We start from the raw sequence: 25,799 nt of genomic DNA, 5'->3' as shown, positions 1-25,799 counted from the left end.
GATGACTGGGTTGGGTTTATCTACATTTTCTGCCAGTGATATTAGCCTTTTATTTCCCCCATAGACACTCTAAAGAATTACATGTATATGCAACATACACCGCTGTCAGGATCTCTGGCTCAGCAGTTCTCAAAAGTTTTGGTATTGGAACTCCAAAGAGGACCTCCTCTTGAGGTCCCCAAAGAGCTTCTCTTTATGTGTGCGTTATAACTGTCAATATTTACTATTGGATTTAGTGTAGAAGTTAAAACAGAAAATTTTGAATGTCTATTAATTCATTTAAAATAATAACAAATCCACTACATGTTATCATGGCACATGGTTTTTATAAAAATAATTTTATTTTCAAAACAAAAGAAATGGAAGAGATTTACATTTTTGTAAATCTCTTCAATGTCTGTTCAATGTAAGACAGCTGGATTTCATATCTGCTTCTGTATTCAATCTGTTGTGATAGGTTTTGATTGAAGGTATGGAAGGAAAATCTGGCCTCACACAGATATTTAGTTGGACAATGCAAGAGATAATTGTGAATATTCTGCTTTGATACTACACCAAAACTTGACAAGTAGAGCTTCTGAAAGGTGAGTCACAATGTGGAATCTGAAGCCCCATCAGTAAACTTCACTTTCTATATTATATTAAAATTCATTTGTCTATGTTGTATTTTGAATGGATTTTTTACCCATGCATGATTTTGATAAACAGTTTCTCAAAAGTGAGTCAAGTGATCCTGAAAATTCAAGGAAAACAACTGACAATATTCATTGGCAGTGGTAAAAAGAATGGTCAGATGGCAAAGATTATGTCCATTGTGCTCTAATTGGTTGGTTCTGAGCTGAGAAGGCAAGAAAGGTCCTGAGTAGCAATGTCTTCATGCATTGGTCATTTAAAAGATACTGGCTCATTGAGTCATGCAGATCTTCCAAACGTTGACACATTTTGTAATATAATATACTATAAAAAAAAAATCACACCCATTAATCACCCTTGCTTTCAAAAGGAGAACCTTTAAGAACTGGGAAGCTTTCAGGCTAATGGTGACAGATATACATTTTCCAAAATTCGAATTATTCCTTGAAAGCTTGAATTTTATCACTGGCAATAAATATTGTCAGTGTTTTTCCTTAAATTTTCAGGGTCACATTACTCAATCTTAAGAAAATTGTTATCAAATACCCAAGTATGACAAACCAAAGTTTGCCTAACAGGTGTTCTTTTAAGTAAAAATGGGGTTCATTTTAAAAGTGGCTAGTTTAGCTTGCAACTAAAACAACTGCACAGATTCTTTCCCTAGAGACAACCAGATTGCTGTGCAGTAGAAGCACATGGTATACTTCTCATCACTCAAGGGTCAGGATTTAACAAAATTTAACAGTGATTATTGTTTGGTGCCACTACCCTGAGTTACACTAAGGGGCCAGCACAGTTTTACCTCCGCTGCTTTTGCACAGTGAAAAAAGAAATAAAGTCTTGTATGATCATGAAAATAGTTTTGACCTCCCAGGCCCGCTGAAATGATCTTGGATACTCCCAGGGTCTGAAGATCATATTTGAGAACTGTGCTTTACCTCGTTAAAGAATTAACCAAACTACTGTTAAAGAGATAATAAAAATAGCCAGCTAACTCTTCTCTTTCCCCTCCAGTTGATCTGCAATAATGTGTCAAAGAGTGGCTAAAAGTCACATTTCCAACTAATGTTACCTGGAGAGTTTTAGGTACCTATAGGCATTCCACAGATGCTGAAGCTGGGGGATGGGGGGGATGGATATTCCCTGATGGCCTCAATACTACAGGGGACAATTCGAATGTAGTTTTTAGCTTATTACAGAGGTGTTATTAAAAATTAAATGGACTTCATACGACTTGTATGACAGAGTCCATGCCTTTTAAATTTTCTCAGTTTATGAGAATCAACTAATAATGTGAAAGCACTGTAAAAATTGTGAAGGTCTACCCAAACATAAGTTATAACCCAGTCCCTTCAAAGGGGAAAAAGAGGATGAAGAAATCGGGAGAAAAAGATTGAGACATGTTTTTACTTCCAGGCTCTTCTCCTAAATTAAAATAATTAAACATTCTTTGCTTTACCCTAGATTTGCCCCAACTTCTATTAAGCACCATCATCCTTAACTCTTAGTCTTTTCAAACTTAATACCAATATCCCTCATCTGCTGAGGTGTCCAAAAGGCAATTTTATTTTATTTAATTATTTGAAACATCAAAATCAATGCATTGGATTACTATTTAAGGAGAGGGAGGGGTAGAATATGCAAATAAAAATCGGTATGTTGATCACTCTAATTAAAAGCATAATATCTTTACCTCTCACTTACAGGCAATAAGTAGACAAGACAGAAAAGTGAAGACTAACCAAATTACTCCGTATGTATTGAAATATATTGCCACAACACACAAAAGACCTATTCTAGGAATAGGGAAAATACATAGACTTGTCTTTCTTATATTTGTAGTTGTACTTTATGGCTTACAAAGTACTTTAACACAGATTACCTCTCTCCAGCTATGCAGCAACCTGCAAGGCAAGTAGAAATGATGTACATTTTACAGAGAAAACTAGGCTGCAAGAAGTGAACTAACTTGCCCCAAATTCAAAGACCTATCAAAAACCTAATGATGAGCATATCTTGTGACTCCCAGTATCACTACATTTGCAGTTATATTTTAGCAGTTTATTTATTTGGTGGTGGGGAGGTTATAGAAGCAGTAGAATCCCTTTACAAATGAAACCTTACATTGAATCTGAACTATGAAACACATAAATACACAAAAGCATTTTTATAAGTGTTTTAGTTAAAAATGAACAATTACTGATAAGTTTTTCTCACAAGTGAAAATTGAACATGAGTAGATATGCACAGGAAGGAAGGTTTTTTAAAGGCCAGTGCCTTCATAATCAATGACAATCTTTCTGATCAATGTCTTATTAACAAAAATGTTCAAGTATATGTACAAAGGGAGCAGAATAAATTTTAATTCAAGGCCTGCACAAGAATAGTCTTGTAACAAAAGATTTTTGGGTGGTTGTATTTTTAAATTATAATTTTAAAAAGTACTTAAAATTTAATCCAACTCAAGTATTTTTGAACACTGAAGCATCTTAGGGCTCCGTAAAAAGCAGTTTGAAAACCACTGCATAATGGCTTGCTGTCATAAATTCACTGCTTGGTCTCTGTCTAGTTCATTTTCAGATAAAACTAAATAAAAAACTACTTTTGACAATCAAAAATATGTACATAAGAAACCTGATTAACCAAAGAAAAATACAGCTACTCATCCACAGTCAAAGCAATACGATTCTTTTGGTTGAACCATATAAAACTGCTATTAACTGACAATTTTGACTAAAAAAATGAGGTTCATATGGCTTAAAGTAATACTTCCCATTTTATTTTCCCAGTCTCTTCACTCATCAAAAAGTTGTCAAAATAAGTGATCATATAAGCAAAGGGGAAAAAGTGCAATATCCAACAAAGATAAATCACTGGAACTACCTAAACATATTAAGAATTATAAAGTGGTAAATCCTCTAACTTAAAGTGCAGAGTTTTATTCACTTCAGTAGCACTAACTGCTCAATACTCAAAATACATTGTAATATGCACCCTTTTATTTATTGGAAGATGAGTGGACTGAGAGTTACCTACCTTTCTTAATGCAGTTTGGCACTCCACTTTGAAATTTATCTAGTTGTCAGTGGAATTTCTTCAAGTAAAATGTATTACACTTCACAACTCATTAGCTTTTCCAAAGTAAATAGAAACATTTCCTCTTTTATTAAAACCTTTATTGAATTATTTTTGATAACAGATCAAGTTAGAATAAGTAGGAGTTATAGATTTGAGGAGAGTTTCGTTTGTTCATTTGTTTCCCTATGTGGTTTACCTCTCCATTCTTTTTACTGACCTAAGGTTACCAAATTAGGTATATTTAATACGTAAAAAAGTCTCTTTTTTTTTGGTAGACACTGAATCAAAATTATGAAGGTACTTCTAAGAATAAATGTAATTCTCATAAAATATACAATTAAATTTTCAGATGTTGGGTTGAACCAAATTATTTTCTTTGAAGGTGAATCCAGTTCTTTTTGAAGTTCCCCCCCAATTCAATACATTGCAACAAATTAAGCCACTTAGAGAAAAAGGTGTCATGCCACATAAATAAAGGTAACTCTTCCTCCATCAATAATTAGGATTATGACAGCAAAGAGTAATTCACACTGGATGTGCATGATTTTCATTCTTCCATCATGAACTACACTGAACTAAAATTCAAAATGCTGTGACTCACATGGTTATTACTGAACACTTTATTAAGTGGAAAACACAAGATAAATCCAGAGAATCCCATTTTGAGCGTTATAGATGAATTTTGCTTAGAGTTATATACTTTCTATCAAAAAGAAAACCATTTCTTTATTAGAAAACTCTTACATGCTATTTTTAGAATGATGAAGAACTTAAAATGCTAAACACTTGATATCTTTTAAGAGCACTTAAGGCACTCTTAAAAAGCTACAAATGTCTGCCAAGTCATGCCATAACTGGCTCAAACAATCCCATTTCCATCTAAAGTTATTTCATGCTACTGCATGAATCAATATTAAATACCTTGGAGTTACTGAAAACTGGGAATTAGCAGAGGTGTGCATAGCAATTATAAGATATGAAAATGGTGAATATCCATTTTCCATATACTACCTCTGTCTTTTAATAATAGCTAGAAGTGAGGATGTTCCTTCTAGGTAAATAGAAATAGTTTCTTAAAAGCTAAGAGAAAGATATAAAGATGTCTTGAAAGCTAGCAAAGGGTCATGGATCCACAGCCATGGTTCTCTCAAAAGAAAAATAGATTTTGAAACTTACTGCTACCTCCAAAAATTTAATTAGTCCACCAAATTGACAGAGCCATTAAAAAAAAATCCACGTCAATACAGCTCGTTTTTCCCTTATTCAGTTAAAAAAAAATTAGCTGTTTTTTTTAAACCAGGCTTTAGTTTAATCAAACATGTCTCAACAACACTTTTTTTTTTCATGTTAAAGACATAACATCACTTTTAAAGTTGGAAAATCATCATCATCATCATTTTTTAAAAAGCTAAGTTCAGATGCCATCTGGCCCAGAAGTGAAAGAGTTAACATTCAACTAAGCTGCTCTGCGCTTCTGATCCATTACATTTCTCACGAGCTGCCCTACAATGAGCTGAGCAAGTATCAACTGTAATTTGATCCCAGAGTTTATGGAAAAAAATAACTGCACATACTCAACATGCACATTTAATAAAAATCTGGTTCAAGAAAAACATATCCGATAAACACAATTTAAGGCATATTTCACTGTTTGATTAACTTCAAATATGCAACCCCTTTGCTTTCTTCATGCTCTCAAATAAAATGGGGGGGGGCGGGGGGGGAAGCAGCAGCCCTACTGCAGGGAAAAGAGGCTTGAAAAACAACTTTGATTGGCACTTGGCCTGACCCACAGAGGAAGAAAAACAGTTTTTGGACAAAGAGCGCAAATATTTGAGCTTGCTTACTTACATGCTTTCTTTCTTTTCTTTTTTTTTTAATATATAAAGAACAATCCCAATTGAACTGTATTTAGAGAAACTGACTAAAAACGGAGCGGTATTCATCTTAGTCTTTCAGTCCCGACGCATTTGCACAGCTCAGCAATTTTAATTCATTTGTACTGGACAAACAGAAGCACCTCAACTACTGTTTCCACTTAATGAAATGTAAAAATAGAGTCTCGAGAAGAATAAACTGATTATAATATTACCCAGTGGCGGCTGTTAAAGTCTGATTAAAAGCTTTTCTCCGTCTAAAACGACATCTTTTCACAGCCCCCTCACCCCACCCCCCCTTAACGGAGCGACTAAGCCAAGTAAGCTAAACAATACTGGAGTAAACTTTCTATCAGTCACTCTGGGAAGCAATAAGCTGATTGTGCGTCTGATTTTTCTGGAGCAACACCGGGGGGCTGGGGATGAGTAAGTGCTAAAAAGGGATAACTCACGTCCACCTCAGTCTCCACCTCCCCCAACCCCAGCTTGAGAAACTGTAACGTCGAATAGCATTTCCCATGGGCATAAAGTTCAAGCTGCTTTACCAGTTCCTTTCAGGATCGAACTGCAGCCACAAGACGACCATCCAAAGAATGTAAAAAGGGAGTGTTCGGGGAAAGCGCGCAAGGAAGGCAGAAGCAACCGAATAAACAAAAACAACACCCGCAAGAGTTAGGCACAGCAAAGAGGGAGCCAGGTCCTCTGGACCAGACCAAGCAGTTCTGATTTCACACCGACCTCCATCAAGAGCACTGGGAGGAGGATCGAACAGGTCCGTCCCTCCCTCCGCCCTGGGAGCAGGCCGGGGGTGGCAAGGTAAGGAGGTGAACGGAGGAACAGACCACAGGTCCCCCCGCCCCCCCGCGGCCCCAAATCCCCAACCCCTGGGGACTAGCGTCTGTCCCGGCAGACATCAAAAGCAGCAGCAGGCTAAACCCTCCACTCTCAACCCATGCCCCCTTTTTGGGTCTCGGCGTAGGGAAGGTGCCCCGGGATCCCTTTGAGCCTTGCTCCAAGAGTGCGCCCCGGGGCCGAGCAGCCCGAGCCGCGGCCGGCAGGAAGCGCCCTTTTCGGGCCGGACCCCAGGCCGAGCCCGTACCTTCCGCAGTACTTTCCGGCAGTTGGTACAGAGCAGGTAGTTGGCGGCGGCCGACGGGCTGCTGCTGCCCCGGTTCATCGTGGCTGCGGGCACCGAGGGCGAGGGCCAGGGCGAGGGCGAGGGCGGGCGGCGGGCTGGGGCCGGGCTGTCACTGCGGCCGCCCGCGCAGCTGAGGGGCCGGACCGTCCCCCAGCCGCCGGCCGCGCTTCAGCCTCAGCGTCCTCCGGGCGGGATGTCGGGATGGGAGGCGACGCCCCGAGAGCGAACGGCTGCCCGAAGCGACCACCGCGGCGGCTACCGAAGCGACGGCGGAGACGGTGGCGGCTGCTCCTCACCGGCCCGTTGTTCCACCCGCCCCCATCCTCCAGACCCCCGCCCCCGCCAGGCTAGGACGAGCAGCCGCCACCGCTGCCGCCGCCGTCGCCGCCGCCACCGCCGCCGCCGCCGCCGCAGCCGCAGCAGCAGCGCCTCAGTGCGGCCCCGCCCCCGCCTCTCCACCACCTTCACCACCTCCACGCTCGGGCACCGCCCCCTCCCGCCAATCGGACCGCTCCAGCCACGCCCCCCGGGCGCTAGCCCACAGCCAATGAGCAACTAGAGCCCGGCTGGGAGCTGCACCGGCCAATCAGAGAGGCCGAAGACGCCTTGAATCTCTGGGCAAGTTAAGTTTGTCTCCGAGGCTCCGAACTGAAGGGAGATGGCGGGTTAGTTAGGTAGTGGAGTGGGTGGGAATACAGTGTGCTGCTCCACCAATAGGACGAAGAGGGTGTGTCATATGCAAATAACCCCGTGAAGTCCAGCCCCTCCCCTAAGACAAGGCACAGCCCCTGCTCTAGGTCTCTGCAGAAATGGTGAGGGAATGAGATAAATAACTGGGAGCTAGAGCTCGCTAGTGGGTCTAAGACTGAGCTAAATATTTCCTGATTTCTTGAGAAAGAGGGTGGGGGTGGGGGTGGGGGGAGCTAAAACGTCCTTACCGTCAGGGCAGTGGTTAGGCTTTCTCTTAACCAAAATCTTAGCTGTAAAGAAGACTGCAATCACGTAGCACTTTGCATCCAAGGATCTCAAAGAACTTTATGCATCATTTATCGTGAGCCCTGTTTTGCAAAAGACCAGTTACCTGAGGCTTCGGCAGCGGGTAGGGGATAGATGTTTAAGTATATTTGCACCAATAATCGAGTTAGAGGGAAGAAAAGACACAAAACCTGTGGGTGAGTGGTTTCCTCCTCCATCTAAAGCCCCTTCTCGCAGTCTCTAAGCAACGAAAATTCCTTTATTTGTCCAACACGAAAAGGCCAAAGAGACAGGGTTGTCTTCCACCCAAAAGTCCTTCTGAGGTAGCTGGTTAGATAAACGCAGAGCATGGAGCTCTGCCTGGGAGCGAAGGTTCAGAGAACAAATTGCCATTTAAAACTGTTGGGCTGGACCTGCCTCTTCCGAAGCTAAAAATGGATTTAGGACTTTGGCGTTCACGCTCTGGGGAGAGAAGGCAGATGTAATTGGGGAAAGCTCAGGCTGGCGGGGTGTGGGGGACAGGCGAGTGGGGGAGCGAGGTCTCCCGAGGAGCTAGCAGCGCGCATGCTAGTCGAATGCTGGTTCCCGACGCGAGACGCCCCGAAACCTGCTCCCCAGTGAGAACAAAGGCAGGCTCCGAGCGAGAACCTGATTGGTGCCCGGTCCTCACCGGTGTCCTCCGGACCCCGGAGATAACTTGCTCTGCCCACTGGCGCGGAGCTCCGTGCGCACTGGCGCCCCAGCTCCCCACCCGGCCTTGGCCGGGACCACATAGGACTGTGCGTTATGACATCACCTGTTTTCGCTGTTGAGAACACGATCGGTATTCTCTGCTTCTCTTTTTTTAAAGGTCTCTGGTGTACGAGGATTTGTGAAGGCCTGCAGTTGGCAGAATGAATCTGTGGAGATGGTTTAAAAGAACGGTTTCACTGGTTTGCATTTCTTTCTTTTCTTCCCTTTCTTTTTAAAAAACTACCCTGGTTTCCTTAGGGATTCAGTGTAGTGTTGTGATGCAAAATCAGAAAGGTACACTTGGAGGAGCTAGCAAGTTTAGCATATCAAAGCTATTAGACCAAATTGTGTGGTTAAAACTGCCAATCTCCTCATTTTTCGACAGCTGCCTCCTCTCTGTCCCTTTTAGAGACCAACAGGCATAAACCAAGTCTACACAAGGAACAAAGGAAATGGAAATCTGCCAGTGTCAGGTTTAAATAGATTAAAATAGACTGGAAAACCCCCAAAGGGTCTAAGTTATGTGGTTGGGTAAATGTGTTGATCCATTTAACTAGTGATAGCTAAAGTTCTCTTGGTGCTGTGCAGATTTATAGAGCCTAGAATAGCAATGGCATGGGGAAGGTGTATAACATGCAGTTAGAAGAAACTGTAAAAGCAAGAAGATTCAGCAAAGGGAGAAATTACTACGTACACTTCAACGCAGAGAACCAAGAAATCCAGGGAGAAAGGAGGTCTCAGTTGTCCTAAGAACTGAAACACATAGGTGTCCCCATTTAATGGTAAATATCTTGAGTTATGTTCCTGGCTTGTAAAGCAGATTTTATGTGAATACATTTTAAAGGAAAGGAGAAATTGAAGGATGAAGTGAATTTTTGTGCAGAGACTGAGTTTTCTCAAACAGTATTTTAACTTCAAATTATTTTCTATCATATACTTTTTATATCCTTTCCTTCTATTTAATAGCTAAAATTCTTTCACAGTGCAGTCCTTTAAGTTCTTCCATAACTAAATCTCTCAAGAGGGAGGCCAAGAGAGGCCAGCCCTATACAGTTATACCGTCTAACAAAAATTGCTAAAAGGAGGTTTTAGAGGAATCTCTTCATTGATCCATGGTCATATACATGTATGTGACCAACTGATGGCCCTCTCCACCAAATCCTCCAAACTGTTATAACATTGTCTATACTGTCATTTATTTGGCAGTCAACCATGTACTGCACTGTAACATTTCTTCTATTGAACCACGGTATATGTGTCTGTGTCCCACCCCTGAAATCTCCAATCCAGTAACTCATTCTCAATACACAATGACCACTCTTTCTTCTGGTTCTCACACCCTCAGTCCCATCATCCTTCTTCTCCCCTCTCACGGTAATGTTCAACTTCTGGACACTTCCTTTCTCTTCCATTCCTCACCTGACCTCCCTTTCTTTCCCAGCTAGCCTGGATACCAGAAGGAGACTGTAACTTAGAGAATAAGTGACTTGCAAATCCTGGATCGCATTGTTAGTTAAGAGGGAAGGAAACAAAAGCCCATTCTTTGAACTTTGTACAGAGCAAGGAAAAACTCCGCCCCTTTTGTTGTGTGGTTGATCTAAAACAAGAAAGAACTTTAGGAAAGTAAGATCTGGGTGAAAATTAACAACCAATGTGGAGCACTACTTCTTAATTTTTTAATTACAAAATGAGAATGAAACATTTCACATCATTTAAAAATAGTTTTTGCTTGTTTTGAACTATTTTTTTTAATGTGACTTATTTTTCCTAGTTGTGCATAAAATCACATGGCTTGGATGTACCGTAAATTATTTAACCATTACTCCACTATGGAACATGTAGGTTGTTTCCAGTTTCTCATGATTATAAATAATAATGCTCTGATAAGCTTCCTCATATGTAAGTTTCTGGCAGCATCTTTTATTCCTAGATATGGAATTTCTAACCTAAAGGATATGAATATGTTTTAAGGCTTTTGATGCAATTTGCTAAAAGATTTTGTGGAAAGGTTTAACCAATTTGCAACCAACTCACAGTGAATAAGAGCACAGGGGAGAGAATCATTTGAAAGCACAAATCTGATCTGTCATCCTCTTATAGAAGGCCAGTCAATAGTCCACTTACCTCTACTTTGAATGCCCTCCATCTCTTTCTCTTTGAAAGATCTCCCGGTAGAAATAAGCGCTTGCCAAAGCATCCAAAGTGCTTTCCTATAGCTCTTCCTTAGCATCAAGCTCAATACTGAAATGATTGGTTCAAATTCTATGTTCTCATTAGACTGGTGAACCCCTTAAGGGCAGGGATGGACTCCATTCACTTATCCACTCCCAACTCCTAGCTCAACCAACTTGAAGAGAAGTGCTTAAAAAATCTTGGAGGAAATAAGGAGTTTTCGCTCTGACTTTCCTCAGTACACCATAAGTTCTTCTAGAACATCTCTTTTGAATCTCTAATAACAGCTACAGGAACTTATAAAAGGATCCCAATACATATTTGTGAATTGAATGGCTCAAAACAACTATTTTGCAAAGCAGAGAGATTGGATTCGTGTCCTTATCTGTCACCAATTCCTTCTCTGACATTGTACATAATGATCATAACTGGGACTTGCTATCTCTTTTATAAAATGAAAGTTTCTACCACAAACCAAGGGTGTAGGGAGGGAGGGCTGAGGCACATTTTAATGCTCGGTGCTTTTGAAAGAAGATACCCTGTTAGTAACGTGTTGTGACTTTTGGATTTGAAACTGTTTATTTCTCTAGATATTCTCATTCTACTGACCTAAGAACAGGCCCATTTATAGTTCCTAAATAAGGATTCGATTGAAAAAAATCAATTACTGAAGATATTTTTTAAATTCCATTTCTTGAGACAATAGGTCATTTTCTAACATTTTGCCTCCTCAGACTTCTTTTTCTTTCCCTTGGGAGCACCCAAAGCCTTTGGATTTCAGGGAAAGTACTGCATTATTTACAAATTTGCAAATATTGTAATTTGTTTTGTGCACAAAGGAATTTGTACTTCACACAATTATAAATTGATTGCTCCCTTTGAGCTGTTAATTAGATTCCTGTGGTCCAAGACCAATACTACTCCAAAGGAGAAATTAAGAGGATCTGATCCAAAAAGGCCACTGCTTGAGTGCCCATTCCCATCCCACCCCCTCCATCGCCCACCTCCACCGAGAAAATTATTCTTACTAAAGCTCATTTTTCAAAGAACAAATATTCCACCAACATCCAAATTTTTGTCGGCTTTCTCTTTTAACTTCCTATTTCAGAGTTTCCTGCATTTAACCCCATGTAAAGCAGACTGCAAAGGCGAGCGAGGCCCTCAGACGTGGGTTTGTTGTTGTTTGTTTGGCCTGCAAGATGTTAGCCAGCACAGTGCTTTTTAAACATTGAATTACTTTAAATATTTATAATTTAGGATATTTTGCGCCCCCCCCCCAACTCTAGATTTCTGGCGTCTCTTGAAAATTTGTCAGATCTGATCACACTGGACTCATACTGCCACATGGCAACCATCTGCTGGAACCCAGTACCTGCTATTTGGGTTTGGACATGCACTTTCTAGTTTACCAACATCTCTGTCACTCTTTGGGGTTCTATTTTGCCACTTTATTTACATTATCTTCTTGATCCTTGTAAGGATTCGCCACCTCTATAAACTTTCTCTAGCACCTAAATACCTAAATTACTGATCTGCTGACTGTCCCTCTTAACTTTATTATAGAATATGAATTGAAAAGAAACGTCATCTCTTGGCTATAGCAAACGTTGAGGAAAGGGGTCAGATGTAAAGATTATCATGATATGTAAATCAACTATACTTCAATAAAAAAATATATTTAAAAAAGGAATATCATGATGGATAGCTAGGTACCCTGACACGTGTGTGTGTGTGTGTGTGTGTGTGCATGTGTGTGTACAAAATGGGAAGGACAGTTGTCTAAGAAGGGACTATTATGTCCTTTACACTCTTCACCCCACTCCTTATTCTAAGTCTGCCCGCATCCCCATTCTAATTGTAGCTTTAGAAGAAAGGGACCAAGGGGAATGTGGCAATAGAAGAAGGACCATGAGAGTGTTTCTTTCTAGTCAGGTATGGATTTGAGCACTGACTTTGCCCCTTACTAGATATATGACCTTGGGCAAGTTACTTACTGTCTTTAGGCTTCAGTTTCCTCATCTGTAAGACTGAGTAATAATGCTACCTCCTCAAAGAGTGATTGTGAAGATTGAATGAGATTAATGCACTTTAGTGTTCAGCAAAGTGACTAGAACATTGCAAGCCCTCAGAAAATGTTTGCTGCTAGCTGCCACAATACAAAGGATGTTACACATACTGTGTGACCTTGGTCTAGTTACTTAACTGTTCTATGTCTTGATTTTTGTCATCTGAAGAGAGGATCTTGATATTAGCTTGGTCATAGAGTTGTTTTGAAGGTTAAATGAGCTATATGTAAAGCACTGTAAAACAATGCCTCACATATAAGAAATGCTATATAAATATTTACTATTATTATATACAGTGGTCAGGAGATCTTTTTTATTTGTTTCTTTTTTTTCTGTGAAGATCTTTGATTTTCAAGGTACTTCTCAAAAGGTAATGTAGGGTAGTAGAAATAGCAATGGACAGAAAGTCAGAGGATCCGGGGTTTAGTTCAGTAGTGCTGTAAACGATGTGATTTTGGGTCTCAGTTCTCTTACCTATTAAATGTGGAACGGTGATTAAGTAGGGTCAGGGCCAAATCCAGATTGTAGGAAAATTGAAGCTTATATAATGTGGGGACCTTACTTAATAAAAGAATATAAAACTATGGATGCAAAATTATTTATGAAAGCAAATACTTATTTAAAATCATCAATAGAATCAATAAACTTTAAAAAGTTGAAAATACTATAAACATCACAAAATCCAAATAAATAACAAATCTCTATTAATTAACTACCTGACACAACCCTGTATTACTTTTTTCCCTACATATTTTGGGCTGTATATTTTGATTTCCTCTTCATATGACAATGATTTTTGAAATGTTATCTTCTATGGAGAAAATAGAAAGGTAATTCAATTTTTTCCTCTAGTCTAGTGCCCTAGAATAGTTAGGCATCATGAAACATCCTCCAACCTACATCTTTGTGATCTGATGCGTGTGAATTGGCCCGGTGGGCGATAGAAATATTCCTAGAACCCATTCTTACGTTGGGACAACTCAAAACAGCAACCACGCACTGAAATGACTGTGATCTTGCTCTCTGTCTATAACCCACCAAACCCAAGCTAAAGGTGTCTGCATCTTAACTTTCCCTTAGCCAGAATAACAACAATACACATGGCTTCCCAATTCTTCCAGCATGAAGGAGAGTTTGAAAGAGGTAACTTGAGTGAAAAGAGACTGTGGTGTTTACCGATAATGGTTAAAATAGCTTGCTTTTGAAATTTAATTAAGAATATGACCACGTGAACACATTGCTCTGGCCTCTCCAAGGGCCTTGGAAGGGGCCAGTGCTAGTGATGGACACTAAAGTTTAAATTTCATTAAATTTGTTGTTAATCCGTGTCTGAGAATTGCAAAGACCTTTCCAAGCTCTAAAATTCTGTGAATTTGTTTTGTCTTAGGATTTCCATGAGAATCTAGTGCAAGCAGGATTAGTAAGATAGGAGAAGTAGGAGAATTTCTGCAAGTAAGCAGGGAGAAAGTAAAAGCAGCTCTAGTCTCAAAAATCCCCAAAGTTGCCTTGGTTTTCCTTTGTTCCCTTATTTCTTCTGTGAGTCTGTTCATCTCCTTGATAATCTAAATTCACTCTCTCCAGTTCTCAATATCCTTCTTTCAGATGTAAGGAAACTGAGATAGAGAAATAATTTTATATATTTTAAGGAAAGATCATTGTGAAATATGCTGGCTGTCTGGGTGTTAGAAAAGAAAGTGGATAAATAAAACAAAAATCCACATGAAAGTGAAGGAGTTTGGGAGTACGATCCAATTAAGAGCACAGAAGAGTTATAATTTTTAGACTCGGGTATCTTAGATGACATAGTATTCTATTGTGAAGGATTTGCAGGAAATCAACATGTAGAACCGAGGTGGGATTGAAGGGACCTTTAGAAGGAAACAGTCTATACTTCAACTTTCAGACCTTCTGAAAGTGACAATTACATACAGACTTGGAGCATCTTCAGGGATGAGTCTTATTCATCTGAGTATTTCAAGTACTTGGAACCTAAGAGGAGGTGCTTGAAAAAGCTTGTTGGATGAAATGGTTGGATGTATTAGAGTTTGTTAACTGGAAAGTGAGTACACATATTTTTACCAAATAAAGTTCCCAAGTTGTCTTAAAACTGTAAAATGATTTTCATGCAAAGGTAAAATTTGCCTTGTTCTCAAGAAGCAACTTTCAACAATTATATAAATGTAACAAACACAGCAATTTCAAAGATAAAATGTTGGCATCCCCACATGAGCTGCAAGCTTGGAATCACAATAGCATCTTGTAAGATTCTGGAAGGCTGCAACTTTGGAAGAGTATGCTGTGAAATACATGCTGTACAGATAGTTTTTTATTTGCTCATTTATTTATTGGACCCTCAGCAAGTGGTAAGTCCTGGCGACAAAAAATAACAAAAGATAAGTTTATAATCTAATAGTGAGACTGGGGTATAATCTCTGCATTGGTGTAGAAGATAAATAGAAAATGGAGAATAGAGGGTAAGAGAATTATTAGCAAAGAACTCAGAAAGATCCTTTGAGCATTTATGCCTGTAACTGGATGCCTTAGTGGTAGTGATGGAGACACATGATACAGAATTCTTGCTGTGTCTCCATGCAATTTACAATGTCAACAGGAGGATAGGATTAACCCTTATAAATACTAGAGAACAATACAGAAGAGTATATAATGAGATCACCTTTTAATTCCATGTTCATTACTCAATTCATTCCTGCAGTCACACATTAATTTCCTCAACATGTCTGTGGAGTACTTACCACGTGCCAGGCTCTTGGCTAGCCATGGAGATAAAGTGATAAACATGAGAGTCAGGGTCTTACAGAACAGATAATCTAGCAGAGAAGATGGACTTCAAACAAGTAATGCCAATATGTAATGAGTATTATAGTAGGGAAAACACAGGAAGGGAACATAGAGCAGGGGAATCTAACTTGGTCCAGGCCTCCCTGAGGAAGTAAAATGGAAACCCAAGTGGCGGGGTGTCCACTGTTTCTGACAGTGACTCCCCCATATTCCAGCCAGTAGGTCCTTTCCATCTGCAACTCTCATCTTGTTGTTTCAATTCTCCTTTTAATATAGTTCCTGTTCCAGTTATAAAACTCCTATGAATCCTGACTTCTTACAGTACAGTAGACAAACTTTTATGCTGGAAGCAATCCTCCTTTCTTTTTCTAAGAGGCACTATCCCTATTTAACTTCTTTTTCCAGATTAAAGAATATCATTTAACATCATTATTTCACACTTGACAGTTCTCACTCAGGCCACCACCATGATGAGTTCCATCCGTGCATGTGCAGGTTAAATGTAGGCACCATTTCTAAGAGGTACATCTATTTTATCTCTCTTAAGACTCTAAAGTATTTGAAGGTAATCCTCATATCTCTAACCTATTTTCTCTAATCCCCACAACATCCATGGTAATGATACTATAATCATAATAGATATAGTGATAAAAGCAACCACTATCACTTACTGAATGCTTACTATGTACCAGTCATTTTGCAATATCCTATATACATTATCTTACCTAATATTTATAAGATGCCTATGAAATGGTTATTATTATCTCCATTTTTCAAATGATTTATAGGGATTAAAAGTTTGGTCAAAGTCACAGTTATTACAAGACGTTTGAGATTTGAACCCAGATTTGCTTGATGCCAGTGTTTATAGTATTATTCAGTCCTGCCTTGGCATTGTACATTCAGAATATTGTAAATATTCTTTGAACTAATTCTCTGTGATAGGTTACCAAACTGTGAGGTCCACTGACTTAGATCTCCCAACATCCACCAAATACAGTGTGGGCACCTCCAGTAGTTGGATTCCTACTGAGATCAATGCTATGGGAGTAGGAAAAGAAATACGCATTATTCCCTATTCTAATATTTTATTGCCCACTGGCATGTTACTCTAAAATAAAACTAAATGATCCTGGGATGTGAAAAATTCTTTTGTTGACACTTTAAGTTGAAATCCCAAATGTTTTGATATATAAGTCTGATGGTTCCTAGGCACTTGGTTAGTCATGAAGGTAAAGTGATGGATGTAATGGAGATAAAGTTGAGGGAGAGGGGAGAGGAAAGAAGTTGCCATTGCTCCTCTTACATGCTGTATCAAGGATGATCTGGGTCCATTGTGATTGGTTGAGATTAGCTCCTCTAAGAAAGAAGGTGAATGAACTGGTTTCCACATAATCTGCCAGCGAACTAGAGATATTTATCTCAACCTGTCCCATCCAGATTCTCCTCTAAGGAAACCTTTCTGCTTGTGGCCTCATTCTACACAGTGGTGCTCTATACTGTGCGTTTGCGCCTTGTCTCAGATGAGTGGACCAAGGGGTAGATGCTTGCTGGAAGACAGACATTCTGTGACCTGGCCAGCCATCTGGATGGACTAGCTTAAAATGATGATCTGGGCCGATCAGTTGCCTTTCTGGGAAATTCAGCAATTGGAAACTAAGGCACCAGGCCAGCTGGCAGCAAAGCCAGATTGTGAGAGGATGCCATGAACCATATGGACGCTAAAACTATGAAGGGGCAGAACAGATAGAGAGTAAAGGCTGAGGAAGCTGGTTGGAAAAGAAGCATAGAGACAATGCACAGAAAGAAGGCAAAGACACTAAGACGCTTGTATTTAGAAGTGCCTTCGATCCTGGGTGTTTCCAGTTCTGGTCCCTGCTATGTATCCCTGTAACCGCCCCTTCCCCTATTTGAATCTCCTTCCACCACTAATTTTGTGAAGTAACTTGAGTGCGCCTGTTTCTTTCAATCAAAAGAGACTAAAACCATCTTCCTTCCCTTACATGTCAAGCACTTACAAATATGAAGTATTACTCTTAGTTCTCATTAGTAAATGGATGTGAAAAGTCAGATATTCAAAAGAAAGAACTGGAATGTGCTGAGCCAGAAAACCGCATTTTGATTTTTGCACATAGAAAATTTTTACGTTTCATTAAGAAAGTCTGCTCTCAAACTTTTTAGAATGTTTTGTGTTCCCAGTTGGAGAATGGAGATCAGTAATCTATTAGCCGAACTGCTTCTCTCCAAGTTTAATGTCAAAGTGATTCTAATGTGTCTATGTGAGCAACTGCCTGTGAAGAAAACTTTGAGAGACAAAAGGCTTTCTCCCTTTCCACTCTTTATCCTTCATTCAGACCTCACGCCTGCTGGCCCAGTTTAATGATTTTCTAGAGTTTTTGAACCAAAAAGATTTTTTTTTAAAGTAAAAACAGAAGTCAAAGTTAAATGTCCTTGAATGTTTCCAAGAACTAAGTAGTTAGTCAAGAAAAAGATAAAGTGAATGAGGGCAGCTTTGTATCAGTTTGCAGATTAAAGATCGCTGTGGTGGTCTTTATGAAATACAAAGGGGACCAGGCATATAAATATGAACGGGTATAAATGCTTTAATTTGACTCAACTTGCCAGGTGAGGAATGTGCCTCAACAAGTGATCTGTTTCCGTAGGGCCAATCACTAGCCTTGGAGGAGCTCAACTCAGCTAACCAGAATAGATCTGGAATATTCTTGGTTCCCATTCCTGTGCCTCACATGCCTTGTCTCTGCAGGAGCCGCTGCTTTTTCTTCCCTTTCTAAGTCTCTCTCTCCCCTCCTTCCTCCCTTCCTTCCCCCTCCCCTTCCCTCTTTCCCTCTTTCTCCTTCTTCCACTCTCCCTTCCCCCTTCCTCCTCCTCCCTCTCCTTCTTCTTCTTCTTCTTCTTCTTCTTCTTCTTCTTCTTCTCCTTCTTCTCTTTCTTCTCCTTCTTCTCTTTCTTCTCCTTCTTCCCATTCTTCTTCTTATTCTCCTTCTTCTCCTTCTTCTCTGTCTCCTACTCCTTCTCCTTCTCCTCCTTCTCCTCCCCCTCCTCCCCCTCCTCCCCCTCCTCCCCTTCCTCCCCCTCTTCCCCCTCCTCCTCCTCCTTCTTCTTCTTCTCCTCCTTCTCCTCCTTCTTCTCCTTCTCCTTCTCCTTCTTCTTCTTCCCTTTCCCCTTCTCCTTCTCTCTCTCTCTCTCATTTATATTGGGCTTATTCTGAGCTCAGCCACCTTTGAACCCATTCTCTATCTTGTAGGTAAAATAGTTCTTAGGATTTGCTAAGACCTTGGAAAATAAAGGAGGTACTTCACCTGACCAGTGAGGATTGTTTTTGCCACAACTTTGGAAACTTTGTGGATGGGAAATTAAAGGAAGTGGTGCTTCTCCCTGGGCCATACTAGAAGGGTTGTGGTCGTGTTGGACTTGCTGTTGATGCAATAACTCTACAGTTATTTCTGTATACTCAAGGCCTGTCGCTTTGCATTTTCTGTTTCTTTAAGAAGACATGAATATCTAGAGAGTCACATGTCTATGGGGAATTGGAATGCTGAGGAATGGAAACAAATGAAAATATATTACACAGGTGGAACTTCAGCTGTGACCTGAAATGTATCACCTAAGAACTCTGTACGGGTGAAATTTTTTCTATCTCGGTATTGTATAATCAAGTTGCTGTTCAAAAACTCTTCAAATTTCATTTTTTAGTACTTACTTTGTAGGGTTTTTTGAGGATTAAATGAAAAAATTTCTGTAAAGTGCCTAGAACGGTGTTCCTCCTATTATTAGCACTCAATAAATGTTAGTTATTATTATTTTTAAAATTTTTCATACAACAATAATATATTTGTTCAGTAGCAATTGAAATTTACTTGAATTTTAATATTTTGGGTTCCCTGATGCCATTTACCACTGTTTGTTTTGATTTAAAAGGGCCTCAAGTACTTGATAACATGCAAGGTTGATCATCAAAGCATCTTTATTGCACTTGTGTTCACAAAGTACATTTTGGTCTTCTTTTAGTTAGTCTGTTCAATCACATTACAAGATAGAGAATTCTGTGTCAGAGAGCCTGTGGGAAAATGAAGAACCTAAGTGTCTGGAGAAATTATATGACCACAATGTAACCCCCATTGTAACCTCTCTCTAGATGAAGATGAAGAAGGACCATCTTCTCTGGGACTTGGGCTCTCACGCGTATTAGGTGAGTGTATGCGTCCACACACATGGATATATGCCTTTATGTGTCCTGCTCTCAACAAATTCTTTTTCTTTTTTGGCCGTGCCTCACAGTTTGCAGGATCTTAGTTCTTCATAGTTCCTCGACCAGGGATTGAACTGGAGCCCCCTGCTTTTGGAAGCGCAGTGGAGTCCTAACCACTGGACTGCCAGGGAATTCCCAACAAATTCTTTTTTGCTAAGCTAGAGATAGTGAGTCATAATCATTCCTTAAGTTTTTTTTTTTTTTAAATTATTTATTTATTTATTTATTTTTGGCTTTGTTGGGTCTTCATTGCTGCACACGGGCTTTCTCCAGTTGTGTCGAGCAGGGGCTATTCTTCGTTCTGGTGTGTGGGCTTCTTCCTAATTACAGTGGCTTCTCTTGTGGAGCACAGGCTCTAGGTGCACGGGCTTCAGTAGTTGCAGCGCGTGGGCTCAGTAGTTGCGGCGCACGGGCTTAGTTGCTCCATGGCATGTGGGATCTTCCTGGTCCAGGGATCGAACCCATGTCACCTGCACTGGCAGGAGGATTCTTAATCACTGCACCACTAGGGAAGTCCCATTCCTTAAGCTTTTAACTGAAGAACTGCAGTTTGCCAGTTAATGAACGGGACGTATTATCCCCATTTAAGAGCTGGAGTCCTAAGATAGAGTGCCTTGGCTCTTGCCATCAAGAGCTTTGCCTACTAGCCAATAGCTGATGATTCTCAGTTTTACTCTACAGGAGGTAACTATCTTTAGGGAGATGGACAAAATCACAAAAGATAATATACCTCATGTATTCTGTATGACTCTAGAAGAACTTAACCATACTATAAATAGGTCTGTTTTTTTTTTTTAAATATAGGTCTGGGCTGAGAGGGTCTTCTGGGAGGTGTAATGGGCAGGATATATAAAGCATGGACCAAGCCATGGATTTTTTCCTCTTTGCCTTTCACAATTGCCCTCTGTTTATAGAAACCTATTTATGAGTCTGCCTTGGTCATCAGGCAAAATGCCTTATTTATTTCGTGGTTGTTTACAAAACCAAGGGCCCAGGCTACAGGATATTTATACTGTTGTCTATCATAGCATTCACTGGGAGAAGAGATAAGCGATTCATCTGACAAAAATATTGCGGCTTGAAGATTCTGAGTGCACGAGAAAGAAGTCACCGCATTACCATGTCATAAGACAATGATTTTGTTCTCTTGAACAAATGATGTAACTCATTTAGGTTGATTTCACCTTCCTCAGATGTCAGGAACATAATTTTTGCTTTTTCACTATAGTTCTTAGTTGCTTGTGCAGTGACATCTCAGGTAAAAAGGGCCTGAAGCAAAGTCTGAGTTGGATCCTCCTGAGAACATCAAGAAGATTTTCTCCCCTTTTTCAAAGAACTAAGGAGTAGATTTAGCCAGACAAGGATAAGGTTCTAGATGTGGAGGGTAACAAGGAGCGGTAAGATTTTTCTAGGTGGAAAAAGCAAAGGGAAGGCAGATGCTTGGGTGTGTCGGTGGCCTAATTTCTGTAGCCCTGGAGCTGCCCAAAGTATCTTCAGAATGAAGAACAGCCATCTGAGCCCTAAGACAGGACAACGACCTGGGGGTGAAGAGCGGCTCTAGCTCCACCTGCCAGCTCCGCGCCCCCTCAGCTTGGTTCTATTTGCTCTTTATCTTCGGGGCTTCATTGACATCATTCTACCCTATTTCAGAGTGAGATTAGGTGAATTCCTCAGAGCCCATGGATCCCAGTGACATGTTAGCTACACCAACTTTGTGTCACCTCTGCTTCTCCAGAAGCAGATTCAACAAGATCACATGATTTTTCAGAGCCTTTTAATGTCTCTTGCCTTTGGCATGTCACTTATCTGACCTACTTCCAACTTTTCATGTTCCGATCTCCCATCCCTTTTATTTCATCTGACTCTTTCCCATATCATCAGCCCTACTTTCTGCTCCCTTCTCACTAGAGCAAACTGCCAACCCCAGTACCTTTGCTCTCTTGTTCACATTCCCCTCAAAAGTCACCCAAAGTTTCCAGGAAGCAAAGGAGAAGAGCTTAAACTATTTTTGCAGTGGAAAGCCTAGAGATGACTTACCTAAGCATGGCCTATTTGCTGCCTGATGTAGTTCATGCTCTGGCCAGGGGGAAGGTATGGTGGGATTTTACCCAGGCACACTTTGGCCATTCTGCGTTTTGTGCTGCCTGTGCTGAGTCAGCTATTGTTGAAACAAATGAAGGTAAGTATCCTTGAGGAACAGTGATGCAGGCGTGGGTGACATTCATGTAGATAATAACCTTTCAGGTTAGCTCTGGTCCTGCGCATGAACAGAATCTCAACCCCAGCCAAATCCTTCCAAAAGCAAGTCATAGACTGTAGGCTGTAGGCTCCATGAGGCTCCCTGTAGGCTCCCTGAGGGCACACATCTCTGTCTGAGTTCTTTTCATTCATGTATCCCAGGTGCACAGAATGGAGCCTGTCCCATTGTAGGTGCCCGATAAGTCTTTGTTAATTTGAATTCCCGCCCGATGGAATTGTTACTCTAGTACCGCATTTCAGCAAGGCTCTTCTCCACCAAATAGCACAATATCAAACAAGTATAGCAGAGTCGATTTTAATATGCTAATTAATATACACAACGGAAAAAAAGATCGTTGTAAATACCATGGGCTTTGAATGAACGTGAGCTTCTGAGGGCTGTAAATATATTTCAGAGAACAGGACTAAGAATGGAGTAGAAATATACTCAATTTTAAGGAGCATCTTGAACATGAAGGGTAGCTGATAAAGAGAAAATTAAGCTTTTTAATTATAGAAATGTGAAATTGATAAAGAATTCCCTGTTTATCTGAAACACCAAGTTTTCCTAGGACCTTAATATTATTATTCCTAAAAAGCAGGGGTCGAGGGGACTTTAGACTATATAAAATTCCCTCCAATTCTAAAAAGTTGAGACTATAATTATAAATCATCAAAAAATATAAAAAATAAATAAAACTGATGTCTTTATTCTCTCTTTTGGGAATGAGTGTAGCCCTAGAACAAAAAATCTTAACCTGAAGTGTATGGTTGTACTTCCTTGTATGTTTGAATTCCCTAAAACCGTGCATAAAAATTTTATATATGTGCATTTTTTCCCCTGAGGAACAAGGATCCATAGTTTTCATCAAATTCCCAAGGTAGTTTGAGACCCCAAAACCTTATAAGCCACTGGATTATAACATTTTAGATTGTCTCCTTATAAGGCTTGAAATAACACTTTCTATGTGTCAGGCATTATGCTAAACACTTTTTATGTCTTACCTCATTTAACTGTAACTTCACAAGACTGCTGCTTTTCTGAGAAGTTAACTTTCTCAAAGTCTTACAGCTGATAACTGGTGAAGCTGGGACACCCACCCAGGCTGAACCAGAATGCCATGCTTTTATTCATTACATAGAACTACCTTCTTTGTGGGAGACAGAACATTTTCCCCAAACCAGAGCCTTTTCAGTCTTAGCCATTATTTTCCCTGTAATTCATCTTTTATATTTATTTAAGAACTGCTTTCTAAGCACCCTAAACCCTTTAGACACCCAGGGAGCATTCCTCTGTGGAACTAGCTTTCTAAAGTACTGAAGCAACCCTCTCCAGACCACTCACCTCCGTTCTGTTTTTTTCCATTGTACAACCAGGCTGCAGTAAGCATAATTTTGTCTTAACTCTCTATTCTAAACTTAGGTCTGGCCACGTGGCACTAATGGACAACCCATACATTTGGAGAGACTCCAAGAAATCCATCCCAAGCACTGAATTGTCCTGGCCCTGTTCCAGAATTTCACTAACCTTTCACAAATTGTGATTCCAGACACGTTCTTACCTTGGCCCCCAGGATAATGGGAGCCACAAAAGAGACAGAAATTAAAATGTCAGCCCAGCTGGGCCCACAGCAATTACAATGGAACCCATTGCCTCTTCGATCACCTGAGTGCACCACATCTGTGCCTCCTGCAGAAGGGATAGCAAAATAATCCAGAGCAGTTATTTTAGATGTCTGTTTAACTCAGCGTTAACAGAGTTGCTACTTAACAACAGCAACTAAGATTTTAATAAGCGACAGGAAAATTTTTAAAAGCAAGGTGAGAAGCAGAGATCAGAATTCTGATGAGCTTTGTAATTCAGCAACCACTGCCATCACTCAAAACCTAAATAACCTGAAATATATGATCAAGGCTGGAGCGGCAAGTAAAAGAAAATGTTGTTATTCTCTGCCTGAGAAAAGGGTATCACCCAAACCTTTTCACCTACTGCAGATTCTGAAAGACGAGTAGTATGCCATGTCACTATGGACAGAGAAAAGGATGTCCACAGCCAAGGTGACATCTGAGAGATCATATACTTTGTGGGATCATGATAGAAGTTCAAAACATCAACCTGAGAAAAATAAGTGAAACTGATGACTAAGTGGGAAGTATGGGTGGCACAAGGGATTAAATGGTGTGGGAATCAAGACATTGCTAATCTCCTCACTTCCTCCTTTTTTTATTCTTTATAGACCCAGCCACTGATAGGAGCTGCCGATTTCATGTGAAGTGATCAGTTGCTTCTTGTGCTCTGAAGGCGCTGATTTCCAGCGACTGCAATGTTACATCCATGAGTTCTTCCAGCTTTGAAACTGAGCGCTCCAAGCCAAGAAGATCCCTTTTCTTCTGCTGCTATGCCGGGGAAACATTGAGATTACTTCAGCCAAAATAACATTTCTGCCAGTTGACATCCTATCTCAGAGAGGCAGCTAATCGTGCTAACAAAGAAAACGATGTTTGGTCATAAAGGAATGTGATGAAACTTTCGCTTTATCTTTTTCTATCTCAATACCACAATATGGAGACGAGTTATTTTCTTAAAGTGTTTGTCACCTGCTTTGTGATTGTCGTTTTACTTGGCTGCCTTCTCTGCGAGACGATAGGCTTCATGAGGACAGTTTTCCTCCTCATTGTATCCTCAATACAGTAACATTTTTTTTGAAGAAATGAATAAAGACAGTCAACGCAGAAAAAGTCTTCCAGTCTATGTTATAGGAATAGTGAAATCTTTTTAGGTTAGTAAAATGTGGGTTGAATTGCTCAGGAATTTTTAATAACCAGTGTTTGTCAGCTGAATGTATATTATGGGCAAATGTAATACTGAATGCAGTTATAAGTTCTGGAATAGGGACAAGTGTTCAGGCCACGGTGGCTAAGTGCTGTTTTTGTCCTCCAGCTTTTATTTTTACTTCGGGTAACTCTTAGCCAGTGTTAGTCTAGGAAATTGCCCCCTCCTTCACCCTCAGTCCCATCTTATTCTCCTCCCCCAGGTACACTGGGTCCTACACTGGTAGGTGATCCTCTGTGTACCAGAGAACCGTCTTCCCGGGGCCACTGGGCTTTGTTCAGCCACAGTTCCAGCTGGTCCTGTCAGAGGAGCGTGTCCTTTCTTTGCTTTGGGGAGAAGTGAGCTGGAGCTGTGTGTGGAGTCTCTACACTGAAGCCAACAGAGGAGAAAGTGGGGAGTGGGGAGATAAAGGGAAAGAGGGCGGGAGATAGAGGGTCCTGATGACATACATCATTAGAGGCAATAAATCACCCACAACTTAACTTTTTTCTGTCATTTGCCACAAAAATAACTCTAACTGGTCCAGAGAATGTGTTGTGTTACTTTGTTTTTATCTTTGTAAAAGAAAGAAATCATTTCGATGGCTCCTAGAGGAAGTGCGGTTTGGTACATCTTGGTCTTGTTAGGAAATTCATCATTTTAATGGACCGAAATCTCTGCCTTAGATATAATGTTGGAGTTTTGGGAGCTACAGGTAACTCAGGATGCGTGTGTGCTCTCTTCTACCTGACAGCTCCATATGAAGAGAGCTATTTTGACTCATTTGTTCATCCATTCAATAAATATTGAGCACCTACAATGTGCAGGCACATCTTTTCTTCAGGATTTATGTTTAGACTGTTCTTTGAACTGTTTCTGATGTCACGGGGATTCTGGACCAGTACTGGTGTTCCCTCCTTAGAAGGACTCCACTGTGTCAAAGCATCACCTTTAAAATACGGCATCTGGAGCAAAGCATGATAACATCCATTCATATGCGTTAAACATG

At 40.4% G+C, this 25,799-nt stretch overlaps 1 protein-coding gene and 1 long non-coding RNA gene across 3 annotated transcripts in view; one reads left to right on the top strand and one right to left on the bottom strand.

Annotated features, from left to right (window-relative positions):
• SESN3 (sestrin 3) overlaps positions 1-7,016 on the bottom strand; it is a 74,017-nt gene extending 67,001 nt beyond the window's left edge. For both annotated transcript variants that reach the window (XM_029207416.1, XM_029207417.1), the window contains exon 1: positions 6,688-7,016. In XM_029207416.1, coding sequence (XP_029063249.1) covers positions 6,688-6,765 — 78 coding nt within the window. In that variant the 5' untranslated portion in view covers positions 6,766-7,016. The remainder of the gene's footprint in view (positions 1-6,687) is intronic.
• A 1,431-nt stretch (positions 7,017-8,447) lies between these two features.
• LOC114886646 lies at positions 8,448-25,048 on the top strand. Its single transcript, XR_003791381.1, has 3 exons — positions 8,448-8,633; positions 19,627-19,680; positions 24,216-25,048. It is a non-coding gene; the product is annotated as an uncharacterized LOC114886646 (long non-coding RNA).
• The last annotated feature ends 751 nt before the right edge of the window (positions 25,049-25,799 follow it).

This window comes from Monodon monoceros, unplaced genomic scaffold (genome assembly GCF_005190385.1).
Source record: "Monodon monoceros isolate NGI ecotype Baffin Bay Population unplaced genomic scaffold, NGI_Narwhal_1 Super_Scaffold_7, whole genome shotgun sequence".
In the NCBI taxonomy this organism is placed as follows: Eukaryota; Metazoa; Chordata; class Mammalia; order Artiodactyla; family Monodontidae; genus Monodon; species Monodon monoceros.
Note: the sequence above shows the minus strand (reverse complement) of the source record. Positions and strands in the feature narration are given on the sequence as shown.